Raw genomic sequence first — 14,804 nt, 5'->3', positions numbered from 1 at the left:
TTTTTTTTGCGGAACTGAGGAAGAACTGATGACGGAAATGTTTGATCCTCGGCTGACAGAAAATAAATATTTTCTCACATTCACTTGCATTGACGATTTTTCAACCTAGAGGTCCAGTGGGGTTAGCGGAAGGGGCGGGACTTACCAGCTCTTATTCAAGCTGTTTATTTATTTTTCTACCTCAATACGAAAAATCAAGCTGAATTCTTGTTTGTCGGGTTTTTTTTGAAAAAAGGAACTGTTTTCTAATTTTTCTACTTTCAATATTACATAAAAAACGACTGAACGACTTGGAGAGAGAACGCAGGACGCGTTTCTATGGGTCTGTTTCCATTGTAATGCCAGGGCTTGTTCTGTCCGACTCTTATTTTTTACAGTCTGGTCTGACTGTGCCGGTGACACCTGTGCTGTCAAGAGGCAAAAAGAAGAGAGACGAATTAATACGATTCAGGTATGTTTGCGGAAAACTTTCACTCTTATCGCCAGTTTTAGCTCAGGTTTGACAAAACATAAGTTACATGCGGCGTGAATGAATTGGGCAATTGTCGTAAAATGACAGAATTCTGCCGTAAAGCGCTCCATGACAATATGCTGGAAGTCTAGTTTTACTAGACGGGCTCTGGTTTTACACAGTCAGTCTTTTCTGTCAGTGTATGTGCTGACGATAGTGAGAGAGAGCATCACTTAAGGTGCTTAGTGCTACATTTTTAGGTAAGCCACGCGATCTTACACAATGGAATATGTTCTTAAATATAGATCTCGAAAAGTTGCAGGGGATGCATGAGAAATGTCACGTAACGTTAGATGGTGGATGACTGAGAGCTGTCATTGACCTGCCTCGATTTACAACAAACCCATTGGTATTCCGGTGGTATAATTGAATAGTATTTCTGATGCCGATTGCTCAAAAACCACAACAAAGTTTAACATTCGTTACTGCTCTTATTTGCTTCTCTGATTCCAGTATAAAGATGAGCATCCACACTCTCCTGGTTCTGTACGGGAGTCAGACGGGAACAGCGCAGGACACGGCAGAGCGGATCGGCCGTCAGGCGCAGAGGAGGCGGATGAGATTCAGAGTCGAAGCCCTGGACACTTACAATGTGGTCAGTGCACGTCTGCAGTCAGACATGCGAAGCTTTGCATTGAGTTGGGGTTATAAGTTAATATGATCTCTTTGCTTTATGTTATCACGTCTCCCCTCATTAGGCCAACCTGATCTCAGAGTCTCTGGTAGTGTTTGTCTGCTCCACCACAGGACAGGGGGACCCTCCAGACAATATGAAGGTCAGTCGGTTTATACATAACAGAATTTAGTCTATATACTCTAATGCAGGGGTGTCCAAACTCAGTCCTGGAGGGCCACTGTCCTGCAGGGTTTAGCTCTAGCCTGCCTCAACACACCTTCCTGGAAGTTTCTAGAATGCCTAAGACAGGGATGGGCAACTTCGGTCCTGGAGGGCCACTGTCCTACAGAGTTTAGCTTCAACCCTAATCAAACACACCTGAACAAGCTAATCAAGGTCCTCAGGATTACTAGAAAATCACAGGCAGGTGATTTTTTCAGGGTTGGAGCTAAACTCTGTAGGACAGTGGCCCTCCAGGACCGAAGTTGCCCATCCCTGGCCTAAGACCTTGATTATCTGGTTCAGGTGTGTTTAATTGGGGTTGGAGCTAAACTCTGCAGGACAGTGGCCCTCCAGGATCAGGATTGGACATCCCTGCTCTAATGCATTACATATATTTAAATGTTAAATATTGTAATATTTTCTTCATATAGAAATTCTGGAGATTCCTGTTCAGGAAGTCATTGCCTGCTGATTCTCTTTGTCGACTTGACTGTGCTGTGCTGGGCCTTGGAGACTCCTCGTATCCAAAGTAAGATGACAGATGTTCTGCTTACAAAGCCTTCATTATGCTTTCATATGTATTGTTTTTCTTCACTGCATATTTTAAATGAATTTGAAAGGGTAATTTTTGTTTTGTTTTTAAGAACTGAGGACATACAGTATATGTTTTCAGGCTGCATATTATGATTGATGATACAACACTCAGACCTTTTCGGTCCACTTTCTAGGTTCAACTTTGTTGCGAAGAAGCTCTATAAGCGTTTGCTTCAGATTGGTGCTAATATGCTGCAGCCGGTTGGACTGGCTGATGATCAACATGATCTGGGGTGAGCAGAGGTCCTCACACACAAATATAAGTTATATAATAAATGTTATATATGTTTTTGTACAGCTATATGTACAAAAACAGCCCGTATGCTGCTTGATATTATAGTAATCATAGGCACATTGGCTTGTAGTGCGAATAGTTTTACCGTTTACTACACTTATTGTTGTTTTATATTAGCAAATAGCTTTCCTTCACATTGCAAAATAAGGTGAATACAGTGTTTGTGAAGTTCGCATTCTGTACAGCTGATATTTCCTTTATTACTCCTCAGGCCTGATGGTGTGATTGACCCCTGGTTGCTTTCGTTCTGGCAGAAAACCCTGTCTGTCTACCCTCCTCCTGCTGGCCTCGCTCCAATCCGTGAGGAAGAAAAGTATGTATTTCACATAATCTAACCCTCATAGCTTCCAAACACTTTGAAATATTTAAGTTCATATATTTAAAGTAAAATGTTCTGATTTTTCAGACTTCCACCCCGATACGTTTTCCACTTCCTAGATGAAGTCCCAGATAAGCAGACTGAGCATCTCCAGACACCTGATAATAAGGCCCTTCCCACCTCGCTGCAGCCTTTTCCAGCTCGAGTCGTGTTCAATCAGAGAGTGACTCATCCCTCACACTTCCAGGATGTCAGGCATATCGAGTTTGACATCACAGGCTCAAACATCCAGTGAGCAGTGCGAAAGATTGAAATAAAATATCGAGATGTTATCACAATATGATATTAAAAGATTGTGTCTATCTCTGACAGGTACAATGCAGGGGACGTTGTAATGATGAGACCCTGTAATGCTGCAGAGGATGTGGAGCAGTTCTGCCAACTATTGAAGCTTGACCCGGAGCGCTACTTTACACTAACGTCCACTGACAGCAGCACAGGTGATACTTAAAACATCTCCATTTGTGTTCCACATAAGAAAAGCCTTACCTTTTAAAGTTTGAAAAAGTCTGTGTTCCCCTCCTCTCTGTAGCAGCAGTCCCCACGCGTCTTCCTCAGCCCTGCTCCGTTCGCTTTCTGGTGGAACAGTTCCTGGACATTTCTGCTGTTCCACGTCGTTCCTTCTTTGAGGTGTTGGCCACTTTTGCCACTAATGAGCTGGAGCGTGAAAAACTTGTAGAGTTTAGCTCTGCTCAGGGTCAGGATTCTCTTCACTCCTACTGCAACCGACCCCGCCGAACAGCCCTGGAGGTCAGAGGTCACGTTGACTGTTGATGTGAAATGATACAACTATTTTATGATGTCTGCAGACTCATTTTGTACACTGTCTTCTGTTGTCATTTGGAGTATGCGAGAACTGTGTGCTTGTTTAAATATTTTGTGGCCTACAAAGTTTTTTATTTGGTTAAAATCTGTAAGTAGTGTTGTCACTTTCTAATGTTAACATTACACAAAGGAAGTGAAATATCTACTGCATTTGTAAGCTAGTACAAGTGAGATTTGAATAGGTTTTGTGATCTCTGGGCAGATGTTATTTAACCTTTATCCTCTTGTTGATCAGGTACTGACAGACTTCCCTCACACCACAGCTGAGTTAAGCATTGACTACTTGTTGGATCTTTTTCCAGAAATTCAGCCTCGCTCCTTCTCCATTGCCTCTTCTCTCTTGGTAAGTCATTTTTAATGTATTTATTTATCTAAATATTTTTGGGAAAAATGTATATTTTTATTCAGCAAGGATGCATTAAATTGATCAAAAGTAACTAAACATTTAAAGGGTTAGTTCACCCAAAATTGAAAATTCTGTCATTAATTACCTCATGTTGTTCCAACCCCGCAAGACTTTCGTTCATCTTTGGAACACAAATGAAGATATTTTTGATGAAATCAGAGAGCTTTCTGTTTCGCTTCAAAAAGTTCATGAAGAGATTGTAAAACTAATCCATATGAATTGAGCGGTTTAGTCCAAATTGTCAGAAGAGACTCGATCACTTTACGAATGGATTGAATTTAGGCTTTTACTCACATATAAACATTGATCAGAGAACATAAACTGAAGCTCAACCGAACCTGCTTGATGTGTGAGAACAAACCTCTTGCTGAAGCTCAAAGTGCTGCGTAACACAAGAGAATGAACCTCATTGGTTCTTGCACATCATGTGAACATGCTTGAGCTTCTGTTTACCACAACTGATGTGTGAGTTGATGAATGTTTATATGATTAAAAGCATAAATTCAATCTGTTAAGCATATAAAGTGATCGTCTCTTCAGCAATTTTGGACTAAACCTCTCAATTAAAATGGACTAGTTTTACAATCTCTTTTTGAGGCGTCAAAATGTCAGTTGCGTAGCTGTCTATGGGGGGACAGAAAGCTCTTAGATTTCATCAGAAAGATTTATTTTTTTTGTGCTCTGAAGATGAGCAAATGTCTTACGGGTTTGGAACGACATGAGGGTGAGTAATTCATGACAGAATTTTCATTTTTGGGTGAATATCTCTATAATGTTACAAAAGATTTATATTTCAAATAGAAAAAAAACGTTCTATTCATCAAAGAATCCTCAAAAATGTATCATGGTTTCCACAAAAATATTAAGCAGCACTGTTTGATAATAATAAGAAATGTTTCTTGAGCACCAAATCAGCATATTAGAATTAAAAATCTTACCGACCCCAAACTTTTGAACGGTATTGTAAATGTATAATATTTATATAAATATTTGTTTCTGATTCCACAGCAACACCCTGATCGAATTCAGATCTTGCTTGCTGTGGTGAAATATAAAACCCTGCTTTTGAAGCCACGCAAAGGCCTGTGCTCTTCCTGGCTGGCATCTCTGGAGCCCTCGAAAGGTTGGTATGATCGACCTGAAAGAATTAACAAGTAAAGTCAAAAACTGCCAATAATGCAGTCAGACAAATAATGAAATCTGTATGAATAAATCGTGTCCAAAAAACTGTTTAGGAGATGTTTACGTACCGCTGTGGGTGAAGAAGGGGAGTTTGAGATTCCCTCACGACCCAGACTCCCCTGTGATAATGGTGGGACCAGGGACTGGTGTGGCTCCCTTCAGATCTGCCATACAGGAGAGGGCGGCTCTTGGGAAGATGGGTGAGTTTGTTGGATTTGGTTGTTATTCAGAAGTGAAAAGGGTAAAAAGTGATGGTCAAACTGTATTTTGCTAATACAATTTATTGTGAGGGACACTTCTTCCTGAATTGGGCTGAGGGTAAGAATCAAGAAATGTGGTGCCTATTTTTCTGATTATATCTTTATAAAATGTGTACTTTATGGCCTAGAACACTCATAATTTGATAAGTAGTGACCAAATGTGGGCCATGACGCATAATGCTGTTGGTTCTGTAAGTCTCAAGAGTGCTTAGTCATAATACATTCTAACTGAAGTCTCATCTCCTGTTTCAGCTAATGTGCTATTTTTTGGCTGTCGCTCTGAATCAAAAGACTTCTACTGTCGATCAGAATGGGAGGAGAAGGTGCAGAGGGGCCACATGATCCTTGTCACAGCCTTCTCCAGAGATCAGGTCAGATGAGTGTTATTTAGCTCTTACCATAAGAGCACTGCACAGGTGTATCTAAATAAGAGAGGGGAGGACCCAGGAACACTTAAAAAAAATAAGGTGTGTTCGACTTCATGCGGCGCTGCACAGACCGATCAACGTCTGACTTGAAGCAGTGAATGCCAATAATATATTTTGTCCGACTTGAGACAGCGTCACGGTGATGCAAGGCATCAACATACCGCGAAAGCAGCGGCTGCACAAGCTCAGATGATGACACTGCTGTTCAACGATTGGCCGGATTCACTGATGACAACAATGACGTTTTTTGTGTGTATCCTGACACCTTCAGTTCCGCTAATGCTCTCAAAGCCATGTTTTCATAACAATAAAATGGAACCATAATGTTGTACTGTCATGTTTATCAAAATAACACTAAGAAATATATAGACCCACTTTGTAGGTGTTTAAATAGTATAGTCTTATGTTGAACTTTATTCTTGTACAAATGGCGCTGCATTAAGCATTGCATGAAGTGTTTCTGTTGCTTGATGAAATTGTCTGAAACTTCTGTGTATTTGACAAATATCACATCTAATCCACTTCGTCTGTGATAAAGTACGCAAACACAGTGTAAGCGAGCGTCACTACAGGAAGCAGAAAGTGTCCGACTTGACGGCTCCGTTTTCAATTCTGCCCCCAACTGCGAGTGGCAGCTCTCGCTGATCAGTCTGCACAGCGCTGCATGAAGTCGTACACACCTATTGTCTTTTGTCATACAGTCAGTAGTATAATGCAGGTTATGGTAATGTGACTTTTGAAGTCAAATGTGTTCCATACTGCATGTTTTTATTGTAAAAGAAGGCACATCAATCTATGTTAATGTAATTTTTTGTAATTAAGGACATTTATAACATTATAATAACAGTGTTCATTTGATTGTTTTTGCAATAATTGTTGCCTGGAAATATTTCCTTTTATAGGCTGTGGGATATAATTAGGTAAATTTGAATATGATTCATTTACAGGAGGATAAAATCTACGTTCAGCATCGCATAAAGGAACAAAGCAAACTTTTATGGGATCTGATAGCAAGGAAGAATGCATTCTTTTATATAGCAGGGTAAGTCTTTTTTAACATCAAGTTAAGACATTCAACAAAATAGTGTTGAACATTTAATTTTTTATGGAATGTTATACCCCATACTGCATGTATGGTTGGTTATAGAGCAATATTACAGCATATATGAGGAGCAGGACAGAAATGAGCTACCCTTTTCCATTTTCATCCAGAAATGCCAAGCAGATGCCCACAAGTGTATGTGACGCGCTGAAAGAAGTATTCCAGAAAGAGGGTGGGATTTCTGAAAACCAGGCACACGAGATGCTGGATGCCATGGAGAAAACTGGACGCTTTCAAAGTGAAACCTGGTCCTGATCTCTCCATTAAATCCATAGCCTTAATAAACAAAAAACAGCCTCAAGTGTGAAAAGTGAGTTGAACTGAGATTAAATGTTATTATATAGTGCTTTGATTCCAAACCTCAGTTGTGGTCCAACCACTTTCTTCTCCCAACAAGTTCCCCACTGCCTTTGACAATGTAACTGGGACTTATAAGCTTAGCTGAAGTTACAAACAACACACACTACCAGACCATGAATTTGATGTTAGCTGTAATCTAGGCTGGTGTTACTGCTTTCATTTTTATTGTATGGATTTGACTTATTGAAGGACAAAGTAATAAAGACTTGGAAAATGTGTCAATAGTCGGAAATACTTCTATTCTTTTAATTTCTTAAAATAAATCATGACTGAAATAAAGAACTGATTCTTTGTTTAATTTTACATTGAAGCATCAAAACGACTTGTTCATATGAACACAGCTAGTGTGCACCAGTCAAAATTTAGTGTGGATGTGCTCATTTAGAAAAAAAAAAAAAAGATTTCAATAATGCAAAATCCAACTCACACTGGTATTTTCTATATTAGTGATTCTCAACCGGGGGCTAAAAAATACACAAATCTAAATGTTAACATAGTTTCCTGTGGCGCTGTATGCTTTTCCTGTGTGCTTTTGTAATTGTTAGGTTTTAACTATTGTTGTTATTGAAGAACATAAAATGCAGAACATAACTTCTGGAATCACAAAATGAATTGTGGTTAATTCAATATATGAAATTTACCGACCACGTTAATTAAATATATGAATAAAAATCAATAAAAATGTTTTAACTATCACAGCATATAGACAATAAATATCTTAGCAGTGATGGGGGAAGGTGATTATGGTATTTGAGTCAAAAAGGCTAAGACCACTGTTACACACAATAACAGTGTCATTCAAGGCCTACTTCAAAATATTCGTTTATTCAACGCAAAATACAACATATGGTTCAGTTGAGAGTTTTCTGTCAACAGCTGTAAATTCACACATACTAAAATGGAACATTCGAATTCTCATAAGTTATTCAAAGGTTTTACACACGCCGTTCACAGTCCCAGAAACTCTGATTAAAGAGTCTTAAAGGGATAGTTCTCTCCATTCACGCACCATCATGTGTTTCCAAACCTGTATGAATGTATAACACAAAATACAACATTTTGACAACATTCCCAAAACAGTTTTAGGGACCACTGACCTCCAATGTATGACAAAAAAAAGTTACATAAATATATATTATGTTCATCAGAAGAATGTCAGTCATAGAGGTGAGTAAATGATGACAATTTTTGTTTTGGTGTGAACTATCCCTTTAAGTATTTAGTCCTAGCTGTCATATTACAAGCTCTAGAAGTAAAATCCCAAGCTCCCAATATCACCTTCAGGTCTTGTGCCTTTTTCAAAAAACGGTGATCACACTGACAGTAACACGTAGCTTCTTGTGTAGCTAACATTGATCCTAATTTCCTTTCACGTCATTGGCTTCAGAACAAACACATAAAAACATGCTCGTGCAATGCTTGCAGCTATCTGAGCGCTAGAGTGTGGACCTGATAAATCTCCTCAGGGAAGTTCTGCTGTTGCTCCTCACAGATGATGCTGAGTCCAGCCTTGGCTACTAGCTGACGTAGTAGATTCAGGTCCCGACACACACTGCTGTCTACATCATCAGGTATTATACCCTCAAACGCAACATTATCCTTCACCACAATCAGGCCATTCGGACGCAGACCGCTCTGGCAACGCCTCAGGAATTCCACCAGGTGGTCGTCGGTTAAGTGACCTACAGATACATGGAGCAATTTGGCTTTATTGTGTTTGCAAAACATAATGGAAGATTCATCTGGTTATATTAACTGTTTCCATTTTATAAAATTGTTCTTATGATAGATGGTGTAGCCAAATAAATCCATTTACCAATCACCCACTGAATCCATATGACATCATAACGTTCTGGCTGAGGCTGAAAATCTTGCAGGCCACAGCAGAAGTAGTTCTCCACCCGCTTGCCCTCCTCACCCAGGTATGTACGAGCTTTATCCAGGAACTCCTGCGTCACGTCTACTAGGTCCACTGTGCGGAAGAGCGGCAGAAGCAGCCGCTTGGTGATACGGCCAATTCCAGCACCACAGTCCAGAGAACAGCCTGTCCCAGTCTTACCCTGGCCTTCCTTTGAGTAAAAGGAAACCAGACGATAGTGTGTTTCTCACGGACTTTCATTTAAGGTTGATGGAGCTTAGTAACTGTGGGCAAGATTACGGTCTTGCTCCATTTTCCTAGCAGTGAACTAAAATTTGGAGTTGTAGAATGAAAGATTTACACTAATAACTTACACTGCTATTTCTTTATGTTTTTGAAATAACTCTCTTATGTTAACCAAGGTTGCTTTTATATATATATATATATTTCTGACCCTAAACTTCTGAAAAGTAGTGTATTCAAATGTAGAATTACTCACCCCAAGGAATTTTTGAAGAAACTTTTTGGAGCCATTAATGTCAATGCTGGAAATGCTGCCATAACCTCCCAGCATTCCATCCACAGTGGGCGGGACATCCTTCCAGTAATGTTCTGCCTTCGAGTAAAAGGTTGTCTGGTCTTCTATCAAGCAGTCTTCCATCTTTGTGCAACTCCTGACCACAGAGATCAAAAGAAAGTAGTTTTACCAGTCAGAGTTCTTCTTCAGCATTTTATATTGAACATTCATCTTATGAATTTGTATAGATGTATATATTCAATTAGAAGTTTACAAGTACACAATTAAAAGTAAATCGAATTATTTCATGTTCCTATATTCATTATTTCATATTTAAATCAATTTCATAGCAATTATAGTTTCTGTGTAAAATCATATGCTGCATGAAAATCACACAGATGAAGCTTCTGTGCAGTGTAAAATTGCATTAGTATCTAAATGCATAAATTAATTGGTTGCAAACGCCATTCTTATAAAACTGTTATACTCCATTGCTATTCGTCAAGTTTTTTGTATAGTGCTTTTCACAATACAGAAAATATTTATTGATGCCCTAATGCAGGGTTCACCAATCTCGGTCCTGGAGGGCCGCTGTCCCTGCAGAGTTTAGCTCCAACCAGCTCCAACACACCTGTTTGAAAGTTTCTAGTATGCCTAGTGAGACCTTGATTAGCTGGTTCAGGTGTGTTTAATTGGGGTTGGAGCTAAACTCTGCAGGACACCGGCCCTCCAGGACCGAGATTGGTGAACCCTGCCCTAATGAAAAAGGCGAATGTGACAAGGGGAAAACCTTGGGCAGAACCATTCTCATAGAGCAAGGTACATTTTACAATAAATATACACAAATGTCAAATATTATTCATAGTAAGTAAACCTAGTCATGCATTCACTGTCAGTAAGACAATGTTTGAGTTGTTAGTTTATGAAATTATTATAATTGTAATTTCAATTAAATGGTAAAGAGCCAATTCTTTAGCCTGTAATGAGACCCAGGGGTGCCACTATGGGCCTATGAAAGAATATGAGGTAACTTGGGCCCCCTATTACATTACAACTAGTACTGTTACTACCAATAAAATTGATCTCTGGGGGCCCCCAAATGTGCGTGGGCCCATAGAATCGTCCTAACTTCTCCCCCTTAGCGGAGCCCCTGATGAGACCTAACGTGCTGAAGCTGTCAAATCCAAATGTGTGTCTGCTGTCTGAACTCAGCTGTCAGGAAGCATCACTTCACCATAGACTGACAGACAAATGACTGGTCAAATAAGATATAATCTCCTAACAAAAATGGAAGCATGAATAAATACATACAGAGGACCCACAGAACATACCAATACCCACTAAATATTTGTAGTCTAAAGACTAAAAAAATGGCACATTTACGAAGTAATGGTAATTGAAGAAAATAGTGTTACTGTTACAGTCTCATTACTTACTGGGTTTACTTGGACAAAAAAAGATCATACATGTGGCCCTGCTTTCGTGCTGTCGTTAAACGTGTCTTTTCCTTTTGCTATATTTAGGGGTGACAAATAGTTACACGTGTTGACACACGACCAGCTCTAAATCACAGGTATGTACTTATTCATGCGTCCAACAGGTCTTTCTGAGCTGTTTCTGTCTTAACAGTAATTCAGACAGTGAACACTACAGTACCTTTGCTTTCGTGCCCTCGCTGCCGCTGACTGTCGTTTCTTACAATCGGTCATGTCACTACTGAACAACTGTAGCAGAACTGCCCCATGAAAGCTTTCCTAGCTCCCCTGGCTTCCCAAAGCAGAAATGCTGAACACCGTACGTCATTTCCTTATTTTGACCAACGTGTTTCCCCTCAGCGAATTGTTTTTCATTTGTCTCCATCTTGTGGCAGCATGTAAACTTGCGTACACGACTAGGAAACTGTCATTTCTTCAATTAAATGTGTTTTATTATTATTTTATATTGTCAAAAATGTTTTAAGAAATGGTGTTTTTACACAAGGTTAAGGATGCATAGAGTAGTTCTCACCCTTTTTGCCTCAAAGGCCATTCCTAAATTTAAGGTAGGCTAAGATATTTCCTCCAGTATTTCTGCTAAAATTCTGCTAAATCTGCTTGTTTTTAATCTTTTATATATACACTGAAACTAGGAGACAAAAACAGAAACAATAGTTACAGTATGTAGGCTAAAAGTCTATGTGTGTGTGTGGGTGGGGGGTGTATATACCTGCATATATATGAAAATGAAAGGGTTATACAATTATTTTCATTTCTAGAGACCTAAAGCAGCATTCTAGAAAAAAGGTAGAGGTATACACTTTAAGTAACGGTAAAGGACTACACTTTAAGTAGTATAGCAGTTTTTTGTCCTAGACACTAAAAGCACAACTTTCTTATATTTTAGGCATGTTTGCATCCCTTCTTTGACACCAGAGCAATGGGAGTTAGTAGGTGTTTCTTTTCCTAGGGTTGGTCTTTAAGTAGGTATTTTATTTTCACTATTCATCACATTGTCATTTTAATATTGTATTTGGTTTACTCTTATAAACATCCTTTCACTCTCATTTCCCATGTCTTTCTAATAAATGTTTATCTGAACTGTAAGTTCGTCCTAACGATCTTGTATTTATTTTTGTATTCTGTCCAGCCTCTTGTTTTCCACTGTTCCGTTTCTTTCTTCTCATCCCGTCTCTTATTTTCACTCCCCTTATTACATGACAGCATGCTTTCTGTCTCGACTATTTATGCTCGTCTCTCCTCCCCCACAAGCCCAACGTTTCACTGCTCTCCTCTCACTCCCCTGGGCAACTCCTCTCTTTCTCTTTCTCCCTCCCGGCTCTGTCTGCTCATCCTTTTTCTGTCTCTCGTTCTCAGCCGAGCTGGCAGGGTATACATATGATGACTCAGTACACTGCCTGTCTGCATCGGACAGCCTGAAGTCAGTCGATATTTAATCTGATCTGCTCTCTTTCACCCTATCTTCTTCTGTCTACTCCCTCTCTGGCTCCTGACACCTTTTACGTTCTCATTAGAATTACAAAGAGGCTGGAGAAATGGAGCGGAAATCAACACTTTTGAAATGTCCTGAGTCAGCAGAGCTGGCCGGCACTTCTCCTTACCTGTCTCCGCCTATGGGTTCTGTCTCTCTCTCTCTCTCTCTGTGTGTGTGTGTGTGTGTGTGTGTGTGTGTGTGTGTGTGTGTGTGTGTGTGTGTGTGAGTGTGTGCCCTCCTCAAGTTTCTCCTTTTAGATTAACCTCTTTTCCACGGCTAAATATGTTTGACAGTATAGTCACCTAGTTTTGACTCATTCTAGACTTTTTTGAAGAATTTAAATATTAATAATCAAATGTCAAAATAAACATTTTTAATGTATCAGTGTTGTATTTAATGTATTAGTAATATTTATTTATTTATTTATTTTACAGTATTTGTTGATATTTGAATTAGCCTTTATTTTAATATTTTCAGTTACATTTTATTTGAAGTTTTAGTAATGTTGTTGTTATTTATTGTTTCTATTAATTTATGTATTCTTTTTTGTAATTAATTTATTTCTATTATTTCTATATTTATTGTTATTTAAATTTTATTTTAATAATTTTAGTACTTCATCTTATTTATTTTAGTTGTTTGGAAATTTAATATTTGTACTTTATTTTATAGAGATATTTGATGCTGTCTTGTAACTAAATCAAACTGCTACACACTGGCTATGGCTATCAGTTATACACGACATTGACAACAGTACTAGAATCTAGTCAATATCAGCAATACTAATAGTAGTTGTTGATTAAAATAGCAATGTAAGTATTTAGAAAAGAAACATCTATCCTTTTGTATCTCCTGATGTGGATGGATTTTCAGCTGAGGAGGGTGGTTGAAGGGAAAGGTGAGGAGATGTGTCTTGCATAGGGTGGAGGTCACAAAGTAGTTCTTATCTCATTCTGTTCACATGTAGACCTTGACTCAGACACAAGGACACATGCTTCAATCAATAAATCTGCTGTACTTACACATATTAGAGTGAACTCCACCTTCTGCATTCAAGGAGTTCAGTTCATTCATGCAAAAAAGGACATAGGCATCCCTGGAAAAATAAATGGACAGTATAAGGGCACTTATGAACATGTGTGCACATACACTGCAACCAAACACAGTATGTAATGAACTGCACTCAAAGTGAGTGTTAAACTTACTACTGTTTGAACATTGTTACATGTATAAGCTACCAAAAAATGTACATGATACATCTTGTGCTACTTGTTAAGCAGATGAACCAAACAATGTCTCCTACAGAAGTTTCCTTTAAGGTAGGGTAGGCAATTTTGGAGTGGCTAGCAATCAGGGCCAGAGTGGGGCCACTTTTCAGCCCGTGAGTTTCATGCCCAAGACCGGCCCACTTGTTCCATGGTGGAATTCCAAATATTAGCACTTTTTCCAAATTGGATAAATGAAGCAACAGTTCAGCTCTTACTATTGTGTAGTTTGTATTAATGCCATGGTTCAACAAATAATGTAAAGGTTAAATAATAATTCACTTAGACTTTATAAGAAGCAATTGCGACTTTATTTCACACAATTCTGACTTTACATCTTGCAATTCTGACTTTATAACATGCAATTGCGACTTTATTTCACGCAATTGCGACTTTATTTCACGCAATTCTGACTTTATATCTCGCAATTCTGACTTTATAACACGCAATTGTGACTTTATTTCACGCAATTCTGACTTTATATCTCGCAATTCTGAGAAATAATGACAGAATTGCGAGATGTAACCTCGCAACTGTGAGATAAAAAGTCGCAATTATCTTTTAAAATGTTTTATTCTGTGGCGGAAACAAGCTTTCATACCTCCTGGCCTCTTCCTCCCATCCATCCTCCCTGACGCGTAGCTACCGTTACGGTAGGGCCGGCCCTGCTATCGGTAGGCGCCGGCGGTGCCGCGGTAGCCAACCTGGGAAAACGTTTTGGAAAAGACGGGCTATGGACCCTACCAACTCTATACCTATACAGAGGCTGCGCGCTGCGGTGTCAGAATGCGGAACGTGTGTAGCCTAATGTAACGTGACAAATGTGAAGAAAAAATAATAATCCTCGACCGGCCCAAAAGTGAAGCGGCCCACCGGGAATTCTCCCGATTCTCCCGATTACCCACCCCGGGCCTGTGCTAGCAATAGCAAGTTAGCTCCCTTCAGAGTGTCTCCAAAGCCACACCTTCTTCAAAACACAAGGAAACGCACGAGAGACGCCGTTAAATTACCACG

At 39.2% G+C, this 14,804-nt stretch overlaps 2 protein-coding genes across 6 annotated transcripts; one reads left to right on the top strand and one right to left on the bottom strand.

Annotated features, from left to right (window-relative positions):
* Positions 1-8: 8 nt before the first annotated feature.
* ndor1 (NADPH dependent diflavin oxidoreductase 1) lies at positions 9-7,396 on the top strand. 3 transcript variants are annotated; one of them, XM_079870828.1, is made up of 15 exons: positions 9-451; positions 965-1,106; positions 1,210-1,287; positions 1,781-1,878; positions 2,078-2,176; positions 2,450-2,551; positions 2,645-2,848; positions 2,930-3,057; positions 3,153-3,367; positions 3,678-3,785; positions 4,857-4,971; positions 5,084-5,230; positions 5,543-5,661; positions 6,666-6,760; positions 6,931-7,396. In XM_079870828.1, exons 1-15 carry the CDS (start codon positions 339-341, stop codon positions 7,073-7,075), a joined length of 1,908 nt encoding a protein of 635 aa, XP_079726954.1. In that variant the 5' UTR covers positions 9-338; the 3' UTR covers positions 7,076-7,396. The 3 variants fall into 3 exon arrangements, with proteins under 3 accessions (XP_079726954.1, XP_079726953.1, XP_079726952.1); XM_079870827.1 differs by having other exon boundaries at positions 3,150-3,367; XM_079870826.1 differs by having other exon boundaries at positions 3,126-3,367.
* Positions 7,397-7,986: 590 nt separating this feature from the next.
* ntmt1 (N-terminal Xaa-Pro-Lys N-methyltransferase 1) lies at positions 7,987-13,624 on the bottom strand. Of its 3 annotated transcripts, none has more exons than XM_079870830.1 (4): positions 13,548-13,624; positions 9,538-9,712; positions 8,997-9,249; positions 7,987-8,862 (listed from the first exon to the last, which is right to left on the bottom strand). In XM_079870830.1, exons 2-4 carry the CDS (start codon positions 9,697-9,699, stop codon positions 8,606-8,608), a joined length of 672 nt encoding a protein of 223 aa, XP_079726956.1. In that variant the 5' UTR covers positions 9,700-9,712; positions 13,548-13,624; the 3' UTR covers positions 7,987-8,605. The 3 variants fall into 3 exon arrangements, with proteins under 3 accessions (XP_079726956.1, XP_079726955.1, XP_079726957.1); XM_079870829.1 differs by lacking the exon at positions 13,548-13,624 and adding an exon at positions 11,212-11,356; XM_079870831.1 differs by lacking the exon at positions 13,548-13,624 and adding an exon at positions 10,716-10,781.
* Positions 13,625-14,804: the final 1,180 nt, after the last annotated feature.

This window comes from Squalius cephalus, assembly GCF_949319135.1.
Source record: "Squalius cephalus genome assembly, chromosome: 5".
NCBI lineage: Eukaryota > Metazoa > Chordata > Actinopteri > Cypriniformes > Leuciscidae > Squalius > Squalius cephalus.
The sequence above is the reverse complement of the archived record's forward strand: the minus strand, read 5'-3'. Positions and strand labels throughout refer to the sequence as shown.